General features: G+C 35.4%; 1 protein-coding gene across 1 annotated transcript; it reads left to right on the top strand.

Moving 5' to 3' along the window:
- The first annotated feature begins 10915 nt into the window (after positions 1 to 10915).
- LOC124092762 (olfactory receptor 5AP2-like) lies at positions 10916 to 11869 on the top strand. The gene has a single exon (XM_046444565.1). The coding sequence runs from the start codon at positions 10916 to 10918 to the stop codon at positions 11867 to 11869; it is 954 nt and encodes a 317-aa protein (XP_046300521.1).
- Positions 11870 to 18264: the final 6395 nt, after the last annotated feature.

The raw sequence follows: 18264 nt of genomic DNA on the forward strand, positions 1-18264 counted from the left end.
TGCTCTGATTATATATGTATCTGGATTGGTTTATTGGTGAATATTGTAAATTTCCTGTACTGGAAATATTCAAACCAAAGATAAGCAATCATATGCTTGAGACGTTATATGTATTTCTATAATAAACACAGGCATTGTTTGAGGTGAATCTGAAAAACTCCTTCCACTAACTAGATTCCATGAATGGCAGGATGACTGAAGTGACTTGGGTGAAGGTGATGGTTCTGTCTTCTCCTTGTGCTCACACACGATGGGAAAAAATGTTAGCTTCTTGGGAATGGTTGAATTCTGCTTCTCCAATGATCTTGGTGTTCTGAGGTCATTTATCCCTTGACACCCGATGTTTGATGTGGCCAAGGCAATTATCCATCATCAGTTTCAAGTGTTCCTTCAGTCTTTCTAAAACAAAGCAAACATAAATGTAGACAATACATGGACATTAATTCTCCTTGCAGATAAGGATGAAGAGGGAAATGGAAGACTTGGAGATCTCAAAGCATATCATATCAGAAGCACAGACAAGAAGGTGAAATACTTGGTGAAGAGGTCAGGTACAGACGATAAGGTGGTGAAAAAGAATGATTTTTAAAATGCTAGGACCTTCTGAGTATTCATTATAGGCCCAAACTTTACTGAGTGTTTTATAAGTGTGACATCATTTCATCCTGACAACTGTTATATAAAAAGAACAAGGCTATATATTAAACAATTTAAACAAAATCAACAGACAGATCATAGCAGAACTGGGCCTGACTCCAGAGTCCATTATTACCTTCTTAGTGTATATGATTTCGTGAAAGGTAAATCTGTTTCTGTGCCTGCCTTTCCTTTTCTTGTCCTATCTGTCATGCATGGGAACAAACTTAATCTTTGTTTATTTATTTATTTATTTACTTACTTTTAGAAGTCCTCCAGGGTAAGGTATGGGACTTAATCAGGTGAAGACACAGCTGTGTCTTTGTGTCTCAATAATTCTATTGCTTAGCCAATAGCCAAGACACAACTGACCTCATAGTTAAGATAGTAGGGCTTCCACTCAGCGGAAATAGAGAAAGCATTGTTGAATTCAGAGGTCATATAGGAGCATACATTTGTGAAGTTTTTCTCCCATTTGTTGGATGAGCATGTACTCAATTGAAAATGTGAGTATTATTGGCAAAACCAAACCAACCAACCAGCCACACACACAAACAAAAAAGACAAACATAGATAATTTTAAAGTAAGTAGCACCTATGAGTTATAAAGGGAGAAGACAGACTGCACTTGCTTTAATTGGTTTACTATTCAGGAAAGAAAAGGAATCAGAGAAGGTGCAATGTGTCATGCACGGGCTATAGACATTCATGATGAATTATTCTAAATCCTGGGATTTATAAACGCTGAAAACTCTTAACCCTAGCTTTCACTTTCTCTACAGAATATAAGTAATCACATCAAAGGAAGAGATTTTTCTTCACCATTTTCTGTCCCATGTTGGCAGATACTTTTACAATTTTTATAAATCAAACATGTCTATGCCAACTTGATATTCAGCCATTAGAAAAGAAAACCTGGAAACAGCCTACATGCTCACCGAGAGATGCTTGTGTTCATAAAATGGAACAAACCACTCAACAATTGAAAGGAGCCATGTATTGATACATGTGTCATGGTGGATGAGTCTTAACCTAATTAGGCTGAGAGACAAAAAAATAACACAAAAAAGAGAACACCTGTTTCCATTCATAAAAATCTAGAAAATTCAAGAGAGTCAATAGTGGCAGAAGAAAGCTGATCAGTGATTGTGGTTGTAGAGGTGTGTGAGAGGTGTATGGGGGAAGGAAAGGAAAAGGTCCAAGAAAACTTTGGGTGTGTGATGAATTTGTTTACAGTATTCTTTCTGATGATATTTCACTTATTCATACATGCACTAAAACATACCATATTTTATTTTTCAATACATTCTATTTATTTTGTCAGTCATACTTTGATACAGCTGGCTGAAAAGATAGAGTACTTGTCCTACTCCAGCTCAACTCATTACTACTACATGTGAATACGTACATTATTTCATAAGTTAGGTTCATTGTGAAACAGAAACATGCTGAGGGGACTTTACATTGTGAGCTAGTTGTAGAGTCAGCATTTAATCTGGGACTGCCAGTTTCCCATAGGATGGTATTTTCATTTTTTACCCTGATGTTTCACATAGGAAATTAAAAGCAACCCACCAGGAATAGTGACACAATGTCCACCACTTGTTAGCATGCCCATCCACTTCAGGAAGTGGAAAGCAATCCTGTAGTTGAAAATAGAAGCCAGCTGTAGAATTTTATATATAAGGAAGCAGAGTCATACCTCAATCTCTACAATGTGGGCTTATACCAGACTTCAGAATTGAGAGTTAGAGAATCCTTGCAAGAACACAGCAACAGCAATCAAGAGTCTGACCCACAGCTGGGTATATGCCACTCAATTCACATCACTCAGTTGGAAATGTGATTAGAGGTCAGGCAGGTATGAGAAGTTTCACCAATTGACAAAATCACTTGCCTGCTGTCTTTTGTAGTGGTCAGACAAATGTACTGTATGTCATTCTCAGCTACTATTGCTTCCACCACAGTGCTTATCTTCTTGGAGTATATTGGATTTTCATTGGATATTTGGGGTTAATACACTCACCTTAATACTTTTCTGAAAAATTGGTTAAACTATGTATAAGTGCTGGATTCAGTGGCTGTCATGTGGCAAGTGCTTAATGCAGTTGGCCATGGTGTGTAAATATTGATGTTTTAATTTAGTAGATGAGTGCACTTATAACTCTAAAATATATCAAGTGCTTATTTCATAGAGCTAATGCATCAGGGAATCGTTATCCTTTAGGGAGAAATGATTTTAATTCTATAGCCTTTCTATTATATGAAAAAGAAAAACAAGTAGAAACTAGGTTATAAGAGCCAAACTCAGAACTTAATAAGGAAAAACTTTATGACACTTAAAGTCTGAATATTAAGAAAATGAATATGCTCTATTTTTAACAACACACTGAACTATTCAACAAGACACCAGAAAAGCAATAAATTTGGAGCAAATACATTTTAGATTTCTATGTTTCACCTGAGTTTGCAAATTTATACAAAAAGAATAATATAGGAAGAGTCTGGAGACTCTAGTTTTAGTTCTACTTTTCAGTAATGGGTTTTGGTGAATTGCTGCATGAAATACAGATTGTGGCTTTGTTAATTAATTGGGTGGAGAACATCCATCACCCAAGACCCTCCAATTCTAGCATTTTATGAATTCAGATTTTTGAGATAACGGAAAACCAAACCCATGGCCTATGTCTCTTTCTGAAATCTTAAAATGGCAGGAACCTGGTGTCAAGTAGAACCTGTGCTCAGAGAAGCATCAGGCAGTGTAATATTGCATCCCAAATAGATCACGTCTCTTTCCTCTTTTGTCCCAACTGTGGTCTGACCTGTTTTCCACTTGTTGTTGGTGAGAGGATGAATGGTCTCCTCTTCTTTGATGGGAAGCACTGAACAAGTATTCTGAGAAGAATCCAACAATGGTGAATCACCCTGGCAGCTGGTTCAGCTTCCTACTCCTCCCATCCTTGATCATGAGCGCAGGGCAAATTTATGTCTCTGAGTAACAGATAATTTCCCGGAAGAAATATGATGAAAGGATTGTCTGCATTCACTGGGGACTCAAAGATTTGTTGAACTGTCATTCCCTAAGGAATCTCCCTCTCTTTTCCTTCAGTCTTAATGATAAACAGGGATTCATTTTTCAAGACTCTTGAGTGGTGATTGAATCTAATGTAAGAACTACCTGGGCTTTTGTCCAGCCTAAAGATGTCTAGAGGGTGTGATTTTGGGAATGACTGAGTAAGGTCTCTCTGCTCATGCTAAAAGTCCTTTGAAAGAGGAGGATACTTTTCATGTCCTACAGGATGACATTAATATATTTCTATAATGGTTAAAGAAAAGTAACTAAAGATTGAATTCTACTTAGAATCAATAAAAGAGGGACACAAGGGAAGAATCAATAAGAGAGGGAAGGTATAGAATGTGTCCATTAACACTGTTGTGCTGATTGTACCATGGGGGTTTTCATCTATCTAAGCCCATCAAATTGTACACACTGACTATGTGCAGTTCTTTGCAATTTATTAATTATACAGTGATATAAGTGTTTAAAAATCACTTCAAGTAATACAAAGCCTAAGAAAAGTTCTTTGGAAATCCCAGCATTTACTATGAAGAAAATGAAGGATACATCAAAAACCACTCCTTTAGAGTTCAGTATACCTGCCACTGTGGATATAGTCATGTGTCTTTGTTCACTTTCAGTGAAAGAGTTAGTTTCCATTTTCTTTCCTTTTTTACATGAAAAAAAAAAAGAACTTTAAGATCCCAGGTTGGATCAGATTGAAGAGCTTCCGTCTTTTCATTTTTCAATTAAAAAGCAACGCTTATTTTACTAAGAAACTAATTAGGCTCAACTACAAAATGTGAAAAAGGCAGATAATTGCACATATATGAAAAAAAAAACTCCATAAATGTAGCTTAAAAATTCAGGCTGATGTAAGTTTACCCTAGAAGTACCCAAGGTAGTCTTGCAACATTCTAGCTCAGGATGTAAATTTCCAAAAGGATGAAAGTGCTTGGTAAAACTCAAAACCATTTTCTCCCTCGAGTTACTTAGTAAATGCACCCACAACAAGTTTGTTTTATATAAAATTAATTCAATAATATTCCATGTTAATAGTTAGAATGTTTGTACATGAAAAAGTACTGGTAGCTTTAAGGCTGATGCTAGATATTTCTATCAAGTGCATATATAACTAGTGAGATATTTGACAATCTTCTTTTAAGTTCTAGGCACCTGATATCAAATAATTCTTCTCAACCAAGAGGAGATGTAGTGCACTAAGTGTGACTCCAGCCACTCTACTTCCCCCTCCTAAGACCTTTGATTCACTCTTTCTCCCAGCAACCAGCCTCTTCCAGACTCTAGCACATGCTGCTACAGAGTTAGCCAGTTTTCCCCAGAGGAAATGAAATGTGTTGTTAGTGATTGTAGTTTATATGTTATTCATATGTAAATGAGAAGGTATATTTAGTATCCTTTTTTGGTATTTTGGGGCTGCAGCAACCAAAATGTTTAGTGGTGCACATTCCGGAGTAAGGATAAACTGTGTCTGAATCTTAGCTCTGATCCAAATCAACTATTCGAACAAATTTCTTTTCTAAGTGCTGCTTGACTTACCTGGGATAGGAGTGAGGAGATGCCTGTGTTTAGGTGGACACTCAGCAAGTAGCATATGTATAGTAAATATTAGTAGTTTTTATCACTTGGCTCTGGTTTCTCCTACTGATGACCAGGCAGAGGACTGGATGAACAAGTTCTCACCTTCATTAATAATTGATATGAATGCCTAAGTTCCTCTAGAGTGAAGATCACATCTTTATTAGTCAGCATTATCTCTGTTAGTTGTAAGTTCTTATTGTCTGGTCACTGGATTTAGGGTCCCATGTTTTTTATTTTATTTTATTTTTTTAATATTTTTAGTTGTTGATGGGACTTTATTTATTTGTATGTGGTGCTTAGAGTCAAACCCAGTGCCTCACACATGCTAGGCAAGCGCGCTACCACTGAGACACAACCTCAGCCACTTTATTTTGTTTTTATTGACTCTTATTAGTTATTCTACATAAGATTGGGATTCATTTTGACACAATGATAAAGGTATAGAATATAATTTGCTCCCATTCAACCCTCAGTATTTCCCCTCTCTCTCCCTTTGTCCTCTGCCTCCTCCCCTGCTCCTTTCCATACATTCTACTGATCTTTTTGATATTTACATTTTTTAAAGTTTGTTAGTTTCTTGGGAATGTATAAGATGGTGGGATTCACTGTGGTATATTCATATATGTACATAGGAAAGCTAGGTTTATTCCACTGTTCTCTTATCCTTTTTGATATGTGGAAGCTAGTCAAAATAAGGGGTAGGAGGGGGAGAGACAAAGAGAGAGACAGAGAGAAGGGAGAGGAAAAAGAAAGGAGAGGATCTCATGGTTCTTAATAAAAATTCATTGTGACTTCACTGTCTGTAATCTATTCCTATAGATCCATTCTTTGAAAAATCCTATATCCAGTGTGAATTTTTTAAATGTTCCATGGAGATCATATTTCATGCTAACTTTTGAATGATACCCATCCTATTGTCATGGAGCTATAGCATCATCTTCTGCCTCCTTGAAAACACTCAAGCTAAGATAGAAATGAGCTATCTCCTTACTCCAAAGCCCTTTTACATGTCCTGCTTCATAGCCTGGGACTAACTGTGTCCCACCATCCATTCCACATTTGACCCAATTCCTGCTTTGTAGTCCACAGCCTTAGTTCTCCACTCTGATGTTACCGAAGCTTCCAATGTGCTGTATTTCACTTCTTAGTGTTATGTGATATCTTCCAACCCCACCCATACTCCAATTGCACAAACTTTAATCCCATTTAATTTATCTCAGTTTGTTCCCAAGGAACAACTAATGATGTTGCTCCCACACTTAGATGGGAATTATTTGTTATTTTAGCAACTCTTCATTTTTTACCAGTTACATTTTATGCTCAGCATTGAGAGGACCTTATTGTACTTTCACTATAAGGCATCAATAAGACAAATAAACAAACACTGGGGATTAAGATTTAACCAAAATCATGCAAATATTTCTCCTCTGAATTGTGGAGATAAACCATACATCTTTTTAGTATTTGAGTTCTTCATTTACTGCAGATTTCATTAATTAAATGATACTGAAATAAATTAATCTTCTCAAAGTAGCCTAAATGATGTAAATCATTGTTAGATGTTGATCAATTTATGTCAGACCTAGAGCCCCTTATATAGAAGATCTATTTTGAGGATGGAGTTTCTTGTGCATCTCAATCTTGGCTATGGGGACTGGTGACTATTTCTTGCTCTGGAAAGTGTGCAGGAGTGTGTTAGGGTTAGGGAAAATCATTGATTATCTACATATATTTGATGTAGCAAATCACATTCATTATTCAATCTCTAGTCACCTAAGTCATTAGAAATGAAAATGCTTAGGTGCAGAGATTAGTGAAATACATGATTTCACAATCTTGATTTCACAGACCTAGGATTCCAAGCCCCAAATAGGCCTCTTCTCTTATCCTTCCCTTGGTGTCTCCTTCTCTGAGCTCCTTAGCCATTTTCCAGGTCACCTAAGTTCTCATATGCAGACAGCCTTCTTATAGAAAGGAGACCCTGCTGTAGAGGAAACTGCAATTTTGAGAACTCTTAATTCTTCCCAAGGGAGCTTATCAGGGGAGACAGAAGATGGTTGCATAATGGCTCAAAATTTATTCTCCTCTGTGCTCATGTATCCTGAGGGTAAAGGAGAAATATATGAAAGGGATATGTGATTTCCTTAATTTAAAAGGGGAAAGTAAGTAGAATATAATGAGGAAACCTAAGGGAAACAGTCCCCAGAGACCAAAGAATAAGAAATATATCCTATTTAAATGAGCTAGGATGTTTACTCTGGAGTCTCTTCGGAAGACTCTATTACTGGAAATATCTGTGAACGGAATGGTAGCCTCACTGTAATGATGAACTTAGGATTTTGAAAGGTAATTTATTTTGATATAATAAATTGGATTACTTAATTTTCAGAAAAAGTAAAAGAAGAAGAAGAAGAAGAAGAAGGAGAAGAAGAAAGAAAGAAAGAAAGAAAGAAAGAAAGAAAGAAAGAAAGAAAGAAAGAAAGAAAGAAAGAACCTCTCTACCACTGCTGAACACAGAGTGGTTTTGGTGTCCTTCTGTAATAAGTGGTCTCTAAGTCCATTCTAACTCTGCATCCTGGTTACCTTGGGACCTTGACAGTCAGCATACTCTCTAAGAAGGTATCATGTGTTTTTATTTTAATTTTTTTTCATGAATTTAGGCATAGAAGAGAAACAAGCAAAGGAGTAAACTAATGCTCAAGCAGATACAAAAGGTAAGGAAAAGATATAAAGAGTCCTGTTCATTTAACTAAAGAAAAATCCATTTTGCTATTCATTTCCTTAATTGTCCTTTGACCCAAAGTTCCCGAAGCACTGAGACGCTAAAAATATATGTTAAATAAGTGTTACATCCATTTTTATTGATAAGGGATCTGTACATCTTTAGGATAAATATAAGCAGCAAATATTATGAGTGATATAGACTTTTTATCCATCCGAAATATCTCAGGAAATTTAAAAAGTTTATTTTCAGAAAGCTCTTAGAAAGAAATGAAAAACCCAGATTATTTCTCTTTGGGCTAGAAGTTTAGCTGCAAAATCTCAAGAGCATGAAGGAGAATATCTCAGAGGAACAGAAAAGAATTTTTTTTCAAAATTGTGAGGAGTTGAAAGCATGTAATTCACACCATAAATGTAAAAGAAATCATGTTTTGCTAATAATAAATATTAATAAAAGTGAATTTTAGGAAAGATAATTTTCAGCAATAATACTCAGTTTTTCCTGAGAAGATATGACTTACTAAAGTAATTAAATGTATTCTGGCCTATTAATGAAAAAAAAGTTATATCATCACATAGAATATGTATTAATGCCCAATCTATTATTGACAGTAAGTCTAAATAATCTCAAATGTTAAAGACATGAGATTTACATTGGTGAGTATAAATTTGGACTCTATTAGTCAAACTTTGATTCTCTGCAAGTTAATTTTTGTATCTTACATTTCTACTCTGCAAAAGGAGAGAATTGTATTGCCTATTCTATAGGATTTAAATAAATTAATACAGAAAGAAACAGCACACTGCTTGCACAGCACAAGAAATCATCAAACAAAAAAACTTTAAAAGTTTCAATATTAGTTATTTTTCACCTATCATTGCTTTATTAGTATGGCTAGGATATTTAAGTGTTTTTTATTGTTGTTGTTGTTAGATTTATATTCTTAGGGACACTTCCTGTTTGGAGAAGTAGAGAAAGAAAATCTGTGTCTTCCCCCCGCCCCCTTACTTCTAGAGAAGCTGCTTTTGAAGTTCAAATATCAAGATCACTTTGGAAGTGTTATGCTGTAAAAAGATGAGGTTTTAACATGGCTTAGGTTACTGAGTACATCTCAGTAGAAACTACATTGAGCAGAGCATCAGGAGACACTTGTTGTGTGGCCGTGTCTGTACCTGTGGAATCATCTCCTTTCCACTCTTTCCCCCACCTTGGTTTAGTAGACTTTATCTCCATTGTGAGCACAGTATTGAGTAATGTTGTTCCCGCGTATTAATTTTAGACAGTACTAAATAATTACTTCTCTGGTTGATACATGATTTAGTACTTTGTCTTACCTCTTGAGCCAAATTTTGATGGCAAGCCTGGCACAGTTTAATCTCCTGTTTAAAAATCTGAGGTCATGATAGGGATGCAGGCTTTGAGTGAAAGAATTGAAGAAGAATTTCATCGATAGGTGATACCCAAAAACTTACTTGGAAGATGTAGGCTGGCATCACTTTTTAGTTTTCTTTTTTCCCCTATATCTGGCTTCATTACAATTTTCAAAGAATACGTCTTATTTCCATTTAAATAATTTGGTGTCAAATTATTCCCCTAATTTAGTATGGTGACTAGAAAGTTTCATGTTTGACTTCTGGTGTTTTCTAATTCTGTTGGTTGGTTAAAATTGCTATTAGTTAAATTTATTTTTAACGGATAGATTAAGCATAAGAATTGTGTATTTTAATTGGGTACCATGTGATATATTTATACATGTTTACATTGTATTATGCTTAAGTCAGGTTAAACATATCTGGCTCTTCAACAGGTACATTAATATGATTAAAATATTTAAAAATTATCCCTACGTTTTGAAATGTATACCAGATGACCGTGATCTACACACTCAACTTACTATGGTATTGGTTCTATTTTGATGTTGTGGATCTGATCATTAAGAGGTAAATATATTTGAGTGGAATATATAAATTCTAAAATAATTTATGTATAATTATGTAATTATAAACTATAATTATTTTCTTCAGTGATATTTATTCATTTTTACTACCTGATTTTCTAATTACTAAAGTGAATTATTAAAAATTCTAAAATTTTAACTGAATCCTTTTTGCCTTGAACATGTTGATTTGGAAAGCTAATAGTGACATTAGAACCATATTGGCTATATGGGATATCCTCCATTTTCTTCTGGTCATAAAATTTTAAAGCACCCCCTCCTTGGGACCAAGTACTATTGACTAATAATGCTAACTTTCAATGTATTTAATTAATTTTCTTTGTACTACAAAGGAATATTCACTGGTCTAAATTTATTCTGTCTTCTTTCCAGAAGTGGTACAGAGAATATAAATTTATCAATTAATTTAAATTAATTACCATAAATAATACAGTTATTTCTTAAGATTGTTTAATCTAATGGGCATGGTTGCATATGCCTGTAGTCCCACTAACACTGGAGGCTAAGACAGAAGTATTGCAAGTTTAAAGCCAGCCTCAATAACTTAGCAAGCCCTGAGCAACTTAGGGGAATCCTATCTCAATATAAAAAAAATAAAACACACTGGGGATGTGGCTCAGTGGTTAAATTCCCCTAGGCTTAATCCCTGGTACAATATATATTAATTCATTAACATATTAATCTTTTTTAATAGTTAAAGAAAAGCAATCATAATTAATGGATACTAGCCCCTTGTCTCAGGATGATTAGTAGGCTGCACACCAAGTACAAAGATACAGGTTTTTTACTTGACATCAAGGCCAACACACTTGTTTACTGTGTTCTTCACATTTTACTCTTCTTTTAGAATTTATATATTTCACTCGAATATATTTACAGATGTGCCAGGTATTCATCTGACCAAATGTAGTGTTCCATTGTCTCTCTTATTGCCTTTCAGATGATCAGGCTCATGAAAGAGGTCCAGAGAAGAAATCAGACAGAAGTGACAGAATTTGTCCTCTTGGGACTCTCAGACAATCCCCATCTGCAAGGAGTCCTCTTTGCACTGTTTCTGTCCATTTATGTGGCAACCATGGTGGGTAATCTGGGCATGATTGCACTGATCAAGATGGAGCCTCACCTCCACACCCCCATGTACTTCTTTCTCAGCAGCCTGTCCTTTGTGGATGCCTCTTACTCTTCTTCTGTCACTCCTAAGATGCTGGTGAACCTTGTGGCTGAGAACAAGGCCATTTCTTTTAATGGGTGTGCTGCCCAGTTCTACTTCTTTGGCTCCTTCCTGGGAACTGAGTGCTTCCTGCTGGCCACGATGGCATATGATCGCTATGCAGCCATTTGGAACCCCCTGCTCTACCCAGTTCTCATGTCTAACAGAATTTGTTTCTCATTAGTGGGTACTTGCTTCCTTGCAGGCTTTGGAAATGCAGCCATCCACACAGGCATGACTTTCAGGTTGTCCTTTTGTGGCTCTAATAGGATCAACCACTTCTACTGTGACACCCCACCCCTGCTCAAACTGTCATGTTCGGATATCCACATCAATGGCATTGTGATCATGGCTTTCTCCAGTTTTCAAGTCATCAGCTGTGTTGTGATTGTCCTCATTTCCTACCTGTGCATCCTCATTGCCATACTGAAGATGCGGTCAGTAGAGGGAAGGCACAAGGCCTTTTCCACCTGTGCCTCCCACCTTGTGGCGGTCACCATTTTCTTTGGGACCATTCTCTTCATGTATTTTCGACCCACATCTAGCTACTCAATGGAGCAGGACAAGGTTGTCTCTGTGTTTTACACAGTGGTCATCCCCATGCTGAACCCCCTCATCTACAGTCTGAAAAATAAAGATGTGAAAGAGGCCCTGAGAAAGACCTTACAGAAACACCTACACTAAGGCCACATCTCCCACCCTCTTGTTATGTAAAAATATATATATATATATATATATATATATATATATATATATATATATATATATATATCTCATATGAATTTTATTAGATAATTCTTTAATCTCTTTCTCCATGTTCAAGTAGATGTTATAAAATGAGATATACTTGTTAATCTCCTCGTATTTTAAATTTGTCTACATAGGCCCATAAGATTCATTGACATGTTGGATGATGGTGGTGATTGGTAAAAGTATGAAAACATTTGGAATTGGATGTCATGAGCCCATGTTTTAATTTCAATATTTAGCTTTCTCAATCATGGATTTATAATATATGCATTAGTGTTGTTGTTTGAGGACAAGGCAAACAGACTCTAAGGCAGACATTTGTACAACGGAAGTTTATTGGAGAGCATTCTCAGGAACGATACCTGTATTGGGAGGGAAGCAGGATGGGCAAAAGATGGTGAATTTGGAGGTTGGGGTTGTGGCTCCGTGGTAGATGGTTTGCTTAGCATTTACAGAGCCCTGGGTTCGATCCTCAGCACCACATAAAAAATAAATAAATAAAATAAAGATATTGTGTCCAACTACAACTAAAAATAGATATTTTAAAAAAAACAACAGTTAATGGTGATGAACTGCAAAAGAGATCTCAGCCACTCTCCTAAGAAATGCTGGTGCTGAGTCGATCCTTAGAGCTTTGTGAAACTTGTAATCCACATGCTCAGTTTGGGATGTGAGTTACTAAGTAAGAGGATGTGTAATCTTGGACAATTCATTCAGTAGAGGAAATTCTAACAGCAGATGTCAGATGTGAACTGTCAGCCGCAAAAACAGCTGAAAGCTGAAATAGTAGTTACTTGAAGCAGGTAAAGCACATCTGGGTATTGCCACAGTCTTCATTACAAATAATAACACCATAACTCAAGTGAAGTAATGCCAAATAAGATACATAAAATTCTTATCAGGGAACCACAGCTATAATCGTTAAACATTTTACTAACCTTGTGAAATAAATAAAATATTTGGAAAATTATATATCAATGCACTTGAACTTTTTGTTTCTGCTCCTTCCAAAGTTTCATGTAGTTTTCAATACATGTTAGTCAAATTAAATGGCCTGTTACTTATTTTAGTTGGGTGGGGATGCATTACTGGTGGAACAATGGGACCACAGCATTCTTTGATATAAAGATGGCAAGTCAAAGGAGGTATAAGTAATGATTTGGAATCATCTTGTGTAAATTCACCCTGATACATTTGTTGGAGCCCACACTGAGATATGATCTCATCCTGACTACTTTAAGCAGTTCTCTCATTTTACCACAATTTCCATTTTTAACATTTAACCAAGGTTTTTCTCAAAGGTATTTTAAATTGTCTCATGATTTTCTGCCTCCATTCTTTTCCCTCTATTCCAGTTAATATTCTATAACATTCATCTTCTGACTTATTTTTTATTCATCACTCAAAGGTAATTACACTTCATCTTTATCTATTACCATGCATAAGTCTGAACTTCCTCTTCTCCCAGTTAAGACTCCATGGAATATCATGGAAGTACTCACTTTCAATCACTCCCAATTCTATGGTTCCATTTTCTCTCCTTTTTACTCATCTACTAAATCCCATCCCAGGAAAGTTTAATAATTCTTTGCTGTGTCCTCTACTTAAACTCTTTAGCATAGCTAAGAAAAACCCTTGAGAACTCCATTCTTTTTTGCTGATCTTACCTCATACTTCATCTTCCCACCTCTAAATTCTCATAAATATGTTCTTCCTTCCCTCCTGTCATGGTGGACAAAGAGCCTCTTCTATCTCCAACCAGCTCTTTCACATTTGGGACAATTTCACAGATTTAATTTCTGAATATGTTTCTCTTCTTTTCTTAAGCATTAGTATCTTAAACTCTAATATTTTTGATTGTTTGCAAATATTATCTAACATCACTCTTCTTAATAATTCCCTTGACTGATGTCCCATCTGATATAAATTTATTTCTCTGTCCCATTGACAATTAAGCTCACCATTGATCTTCTCAGTTTCCCTACTCCTTCATAGTACATTTGCTCCATACCATGTTCCAATTTTATTTTGTGCAGTGACCTGCCCATCAACAACAAAAGATCTCTAGAAGGGGCAATATCAGATTAACGAAAACACAAAGACATTTTTAAGTAAAGCTGGGCCAGTTTAGACTCTGTCCTCTGATGGAGGAACAGTGACCCAGAACCAGCTAAGCAACTTTATTATAAAGGGTCTCATGGTCTCATGATCAAGAAGTTCAACTACAAAAGCTCTGCAAATTTTTGAAGGCCTGTGAGTTACCAAGAGAATTCTTTGTGCACTAAAATGTTAAAGTGTTGGGAATATCTTGCGGTTATCCTGTAGTACCCAGAAAATCCATTGTATTGGAACATCTGATAGATGTTGGTGACAGAGCCAATTCTCAAGGCTGTTCCCACATCCTGTCTTTTGCAAGGAATGTTTCCCAGGCATGGCTTTGCTGACACCACAAGATCAGCAGATGACCAGGGCCTATTCACTCTCCACAACTGTGGTAACAGTTTTCTTTTGAATCTGAACTTGTCAGGGAAACATGAGACCTTAGCACCACTGCATCCAGGGATTTATTATCTGTCTTAATCTCTTGTTATCTCAGGATGACTTGTCACAATTGATTCCTGTAGCTAACTTGATACACCCCTTTGTAGTCTTCACTACTGCATCACTCTGAAAAAATTAGATTAGAAGGTAATCAGTATGTCAATTGCCTCTTTTAAAACTATTCCAAAATGTGTTTATAAAACTGTACCAAACAATAAAATAAAACAGACGACAACAAAGAAGAGTCACCAATTAAAATACATAATTCACAATATAGTAGACTTTATGTAATGATTTTTTTTGGGGGGTGGACAGGAGAATAATGAAGTATGTGACCTCAAAAGAAGTACAAATATTTTTTCAATATCTTAAACAATGCTACAGTTTATATGTTGAGTGTCCCTTGAATGTTTACATGTTGAATGTCCCTGTGTATTAAAGTTTTGCTCCTTATGTGAGATTATTGGGAGGGATACAATCTTTAAGAGATGGGGCCTAGTGAGAGTAACTTAGATCACTGGGATGTGTCTTCCAGGTAGTGTATAAACTGTTTTTCTCTTTTTGTTCTGTACAATTCTTTCCAGTTAGCTTTCATAGATCTTCCTTCTTCTTAATATTTTTTAGATACCAACAAATTATTCTTAGGTGATCTAGAAAGTCTGTAATGATTCTAAAATATTTATCTCTAGTACTGACTACTCGCCTGAGTTCCAGATGAATATATTAAACTAATATCTTGGCATCAGGGACCTCACATATGATAGGGTTAAAAAATTAGTTTTCCTACTTGAATTACTCAGACATCAATAAAATAACAATACCTTTTCTACTACTGATAATGACTGTACCTTAGTGTCTTATACCATTAAGCTTAAAATATACCTTTTGACATTGTTACAAATTATAATTTTCTATTAGAGTTCTTCAGCTTGTGCTTAGAGAAAAGAAATAGCATCTTTTACATCCTCATTCACAATTCATCTAAAATCTATTCATTGAAAAACTATCAGATGATGTATCCTGGAGATATGTAGCAGGAAAGAAAACACATTTTATTATGTTATTAAGCTTGTATATAAGTGAGGAGGACTTTATTGTTTATAGCACTGTTTTATGTGTGGGTGTGTGCATGCGCACATGTGTGTGTCTGTCAGTCTGTTTGACAGGGATATAGCTGTACTTTGAAGAAATGTACTGTAGACAATGTTTAGAGAGAGGCGGGGTCATGGAAGAGCTCTCTGTGGACATAACTTTTGAGCAAGACTTCAGCAGGGACGGTACCATAGGGTGTTTGTGGAAGAAGTTTCCAGGCACATACACAGCAAACTCAAGGGCCCTGAGGCAATATGCTCTTTTTTTCTTTCTTAAAACAACAGCAAAAAGACAAATATATGTGAATTAGCATGAGAAAATTCAAGGAAAAAAGAACTGATTTTAGGAAGGGATTTGGAACCCAATGGAAATGGTTAGAAGTAGCTGTTTTAAGAGATGGATCTTTAGAAGGTAGAATAACAAAATTACCTTATGGATTGTTTATGAGGCATGTAACAATGAGAAGAGTTTACATTTTATTGAATGTGTATCTATCAATTTATTCAACCTCACCAATGCAAATGAAACTACAGAGTTATCAGTGACTTGAAATGGAAAATGCTATGCTTGAAGAAAATTAGAAGGCATAGTAAATCAGGGTTGGTCATGGCAAATTGCTATTTGATATCCTTATGAGTTTTAGACATTGCTGTTAAATGAATCAACATTGTCTTCCTCATAAGAATTTATGATTGTGTGAGGCCTACAAAAAGAATGAGATATAGAATAGGCAATTAACTATTTTTGTATATTCATTCTGTTATGATTGAGCCAGTCTTATTTGGTTCTAAAGTATCTACTGTAAATTTTATGATTTATTACAATGTTTGATTGTAATATGTATGTATCAGAAAATGAATAAATAGAAACTTAATACATCAATAGCAAATAAACATTAACAGACAAATTTCATTTACATTGTCATCTTGCTTTCCTAAAAAGCAAGGTTGTTATTAAGGGGTTGGGAAATTAGACACATTAATTAATAATTTGGTCTTTCAATTCATAGAAATATATAAACTTATGATTTTATTTTTAAAATTTGCACAATTTTTATTTATTCAAGGAATCAGAATAAGAGAACAATTAATATTAATCTTTCCACCTCAACTTGAAAAAGAAAATAAATGGAAAATATTGACATTTTATATTTTGCAGGGATACAAAATCTATATTTTGATATTGATTTGATTGATTAATTTCTCACAAAATAACATTGTTTGTCTGTAACAAAATTGACCTGCCTTATCTGGCTTAATGTGAAACTACAATTTGAGAAATTTTATTGGAATGACATGGTACTATCTGTGCAAAAAAGTACCTCTAACTTCCTTCTCTTCTAACAAATGCTTTGTCCAAAACTGTTCCACTATTCTCTATGCTATTTTCAAACTTCCTCTTAAATCTCCAGTTACTGTATGAGTGTTCCAGTTTCTCACTAACATCTGTGATCCCTATCATGTTGATGACATTAACTCAATAGATCAGTCTAGTTTCAACAGAAATCCATAAGCCCAACTCTTCATAGGAGCCCCGGCTCTGACCAGAACTTCCACTGCTGCTGATGACAGTACTGTTCTCTTCACTCCATCTTCTCCTGTCCTGAAAGCTCCACCTGCCCCACTTTCTTGTCCTCAGCCTCATTAAAAGGTCTTGCCTCAATGTTTAGAAAAAAACAAGGTAGACTTCCCAGGGGAATTATTTTGTCTTTACTACACTACATATACAAAATTATCTACTCCTACTTCCTTCCATCTAAATTACTAAACATGATGGCTTATTTCTCTATCTGTGTTCAAGATTTCCTGCATTCATCAAGTGGTGTAAACAAATGTAAGGTAGGGATTTGGACCTCAAAGGACAATCCAGGTCCTTAGAGCATCAATTAGTGTTATGTCCTTAAGGATCAAACACATTTTAATTCTTTTTTAAAAATTGTTAAAAAAAAAACCCTCAGGGGACTATACCAGAGACAAACTTTATAAATGTTCCCACTGTGTGTGTGCAAAATATGGTGTGGTGATATTGGCAGGTAAGTGACTTTTTTGTATTTAACTCTGAGTTAAACAGAGTGGAGCTTGTGTTTTTTTACATATTCTATCTATGTGGGAAAATACATTGGTCAATTCCCCTTTTTATTATGTTTGGTACTAAGAGTCGAACTCATAGGCATTTTGCCACTGAGATACATCCCTAGTACTTTATATTGTTTTATTTTGAGGTAGGGTCTCACTCAATTGTGTAGGGCTTCCCATAGTTGCTGAAATTGGTCTCATATTTTGATCCTCCTGGATTAGAGGCATATACCACCCAATACACTTGTGTTATTTGCTATTTTTGTGATAATATTTCTTTGAATTTGAAGAATTCATTATTCTTAGCAAGCTCTTTTGATGTATTTGTGAGAGCCTAGTGAACAATTACCTCAGGGTACAATACTTGAGAATTAATTTTTACCATAGTGTCAGATTTGCAAAAACCTGAGCGTATCAAAATGAAAACTGAGGGTACATTTAAATAGCTGTACTTCTCTTAACTAATATTTTTCACAAATGGGTTAGTGACATTCATGAAATATAGAATAGAAATATAGGAATATAGAAATATAGGAACCAAAAATCCACTCTCTTCTCCAGATAATTGTATTGCTTATCAGCTGTTCACTTATTTAGGAAGTCCCACAGGCAACATAAAAA

The sequence above is a fragment of the Marmota monax genome, unplaced genomic scaffold (genome assembly GCF_021218885.2).
Source record: "Marmota monax isolate L192 unplaced genomic scaffold, Marmota_monax_Labrador192_F-V1.1 WCK01_AAM20220418_F8-fsc00038, whole genome shotgun sequence".
In the NCBI taxonomy this organism is placed as follows: Eukaryota; Metazoa; Chordata; class Mammalia; order Rodentia; family Sciuridae; genus Marmota; species Marmota monax.

Coding starts and splice junctions, on each gene's coding strand:
- LOC124092762 (XM_046444565.1), top strand. CDS start 10,916: ATGATCAGGCTCATGAAAGAGGTCCAGAGAAGAAATCAGACAGAAGTG.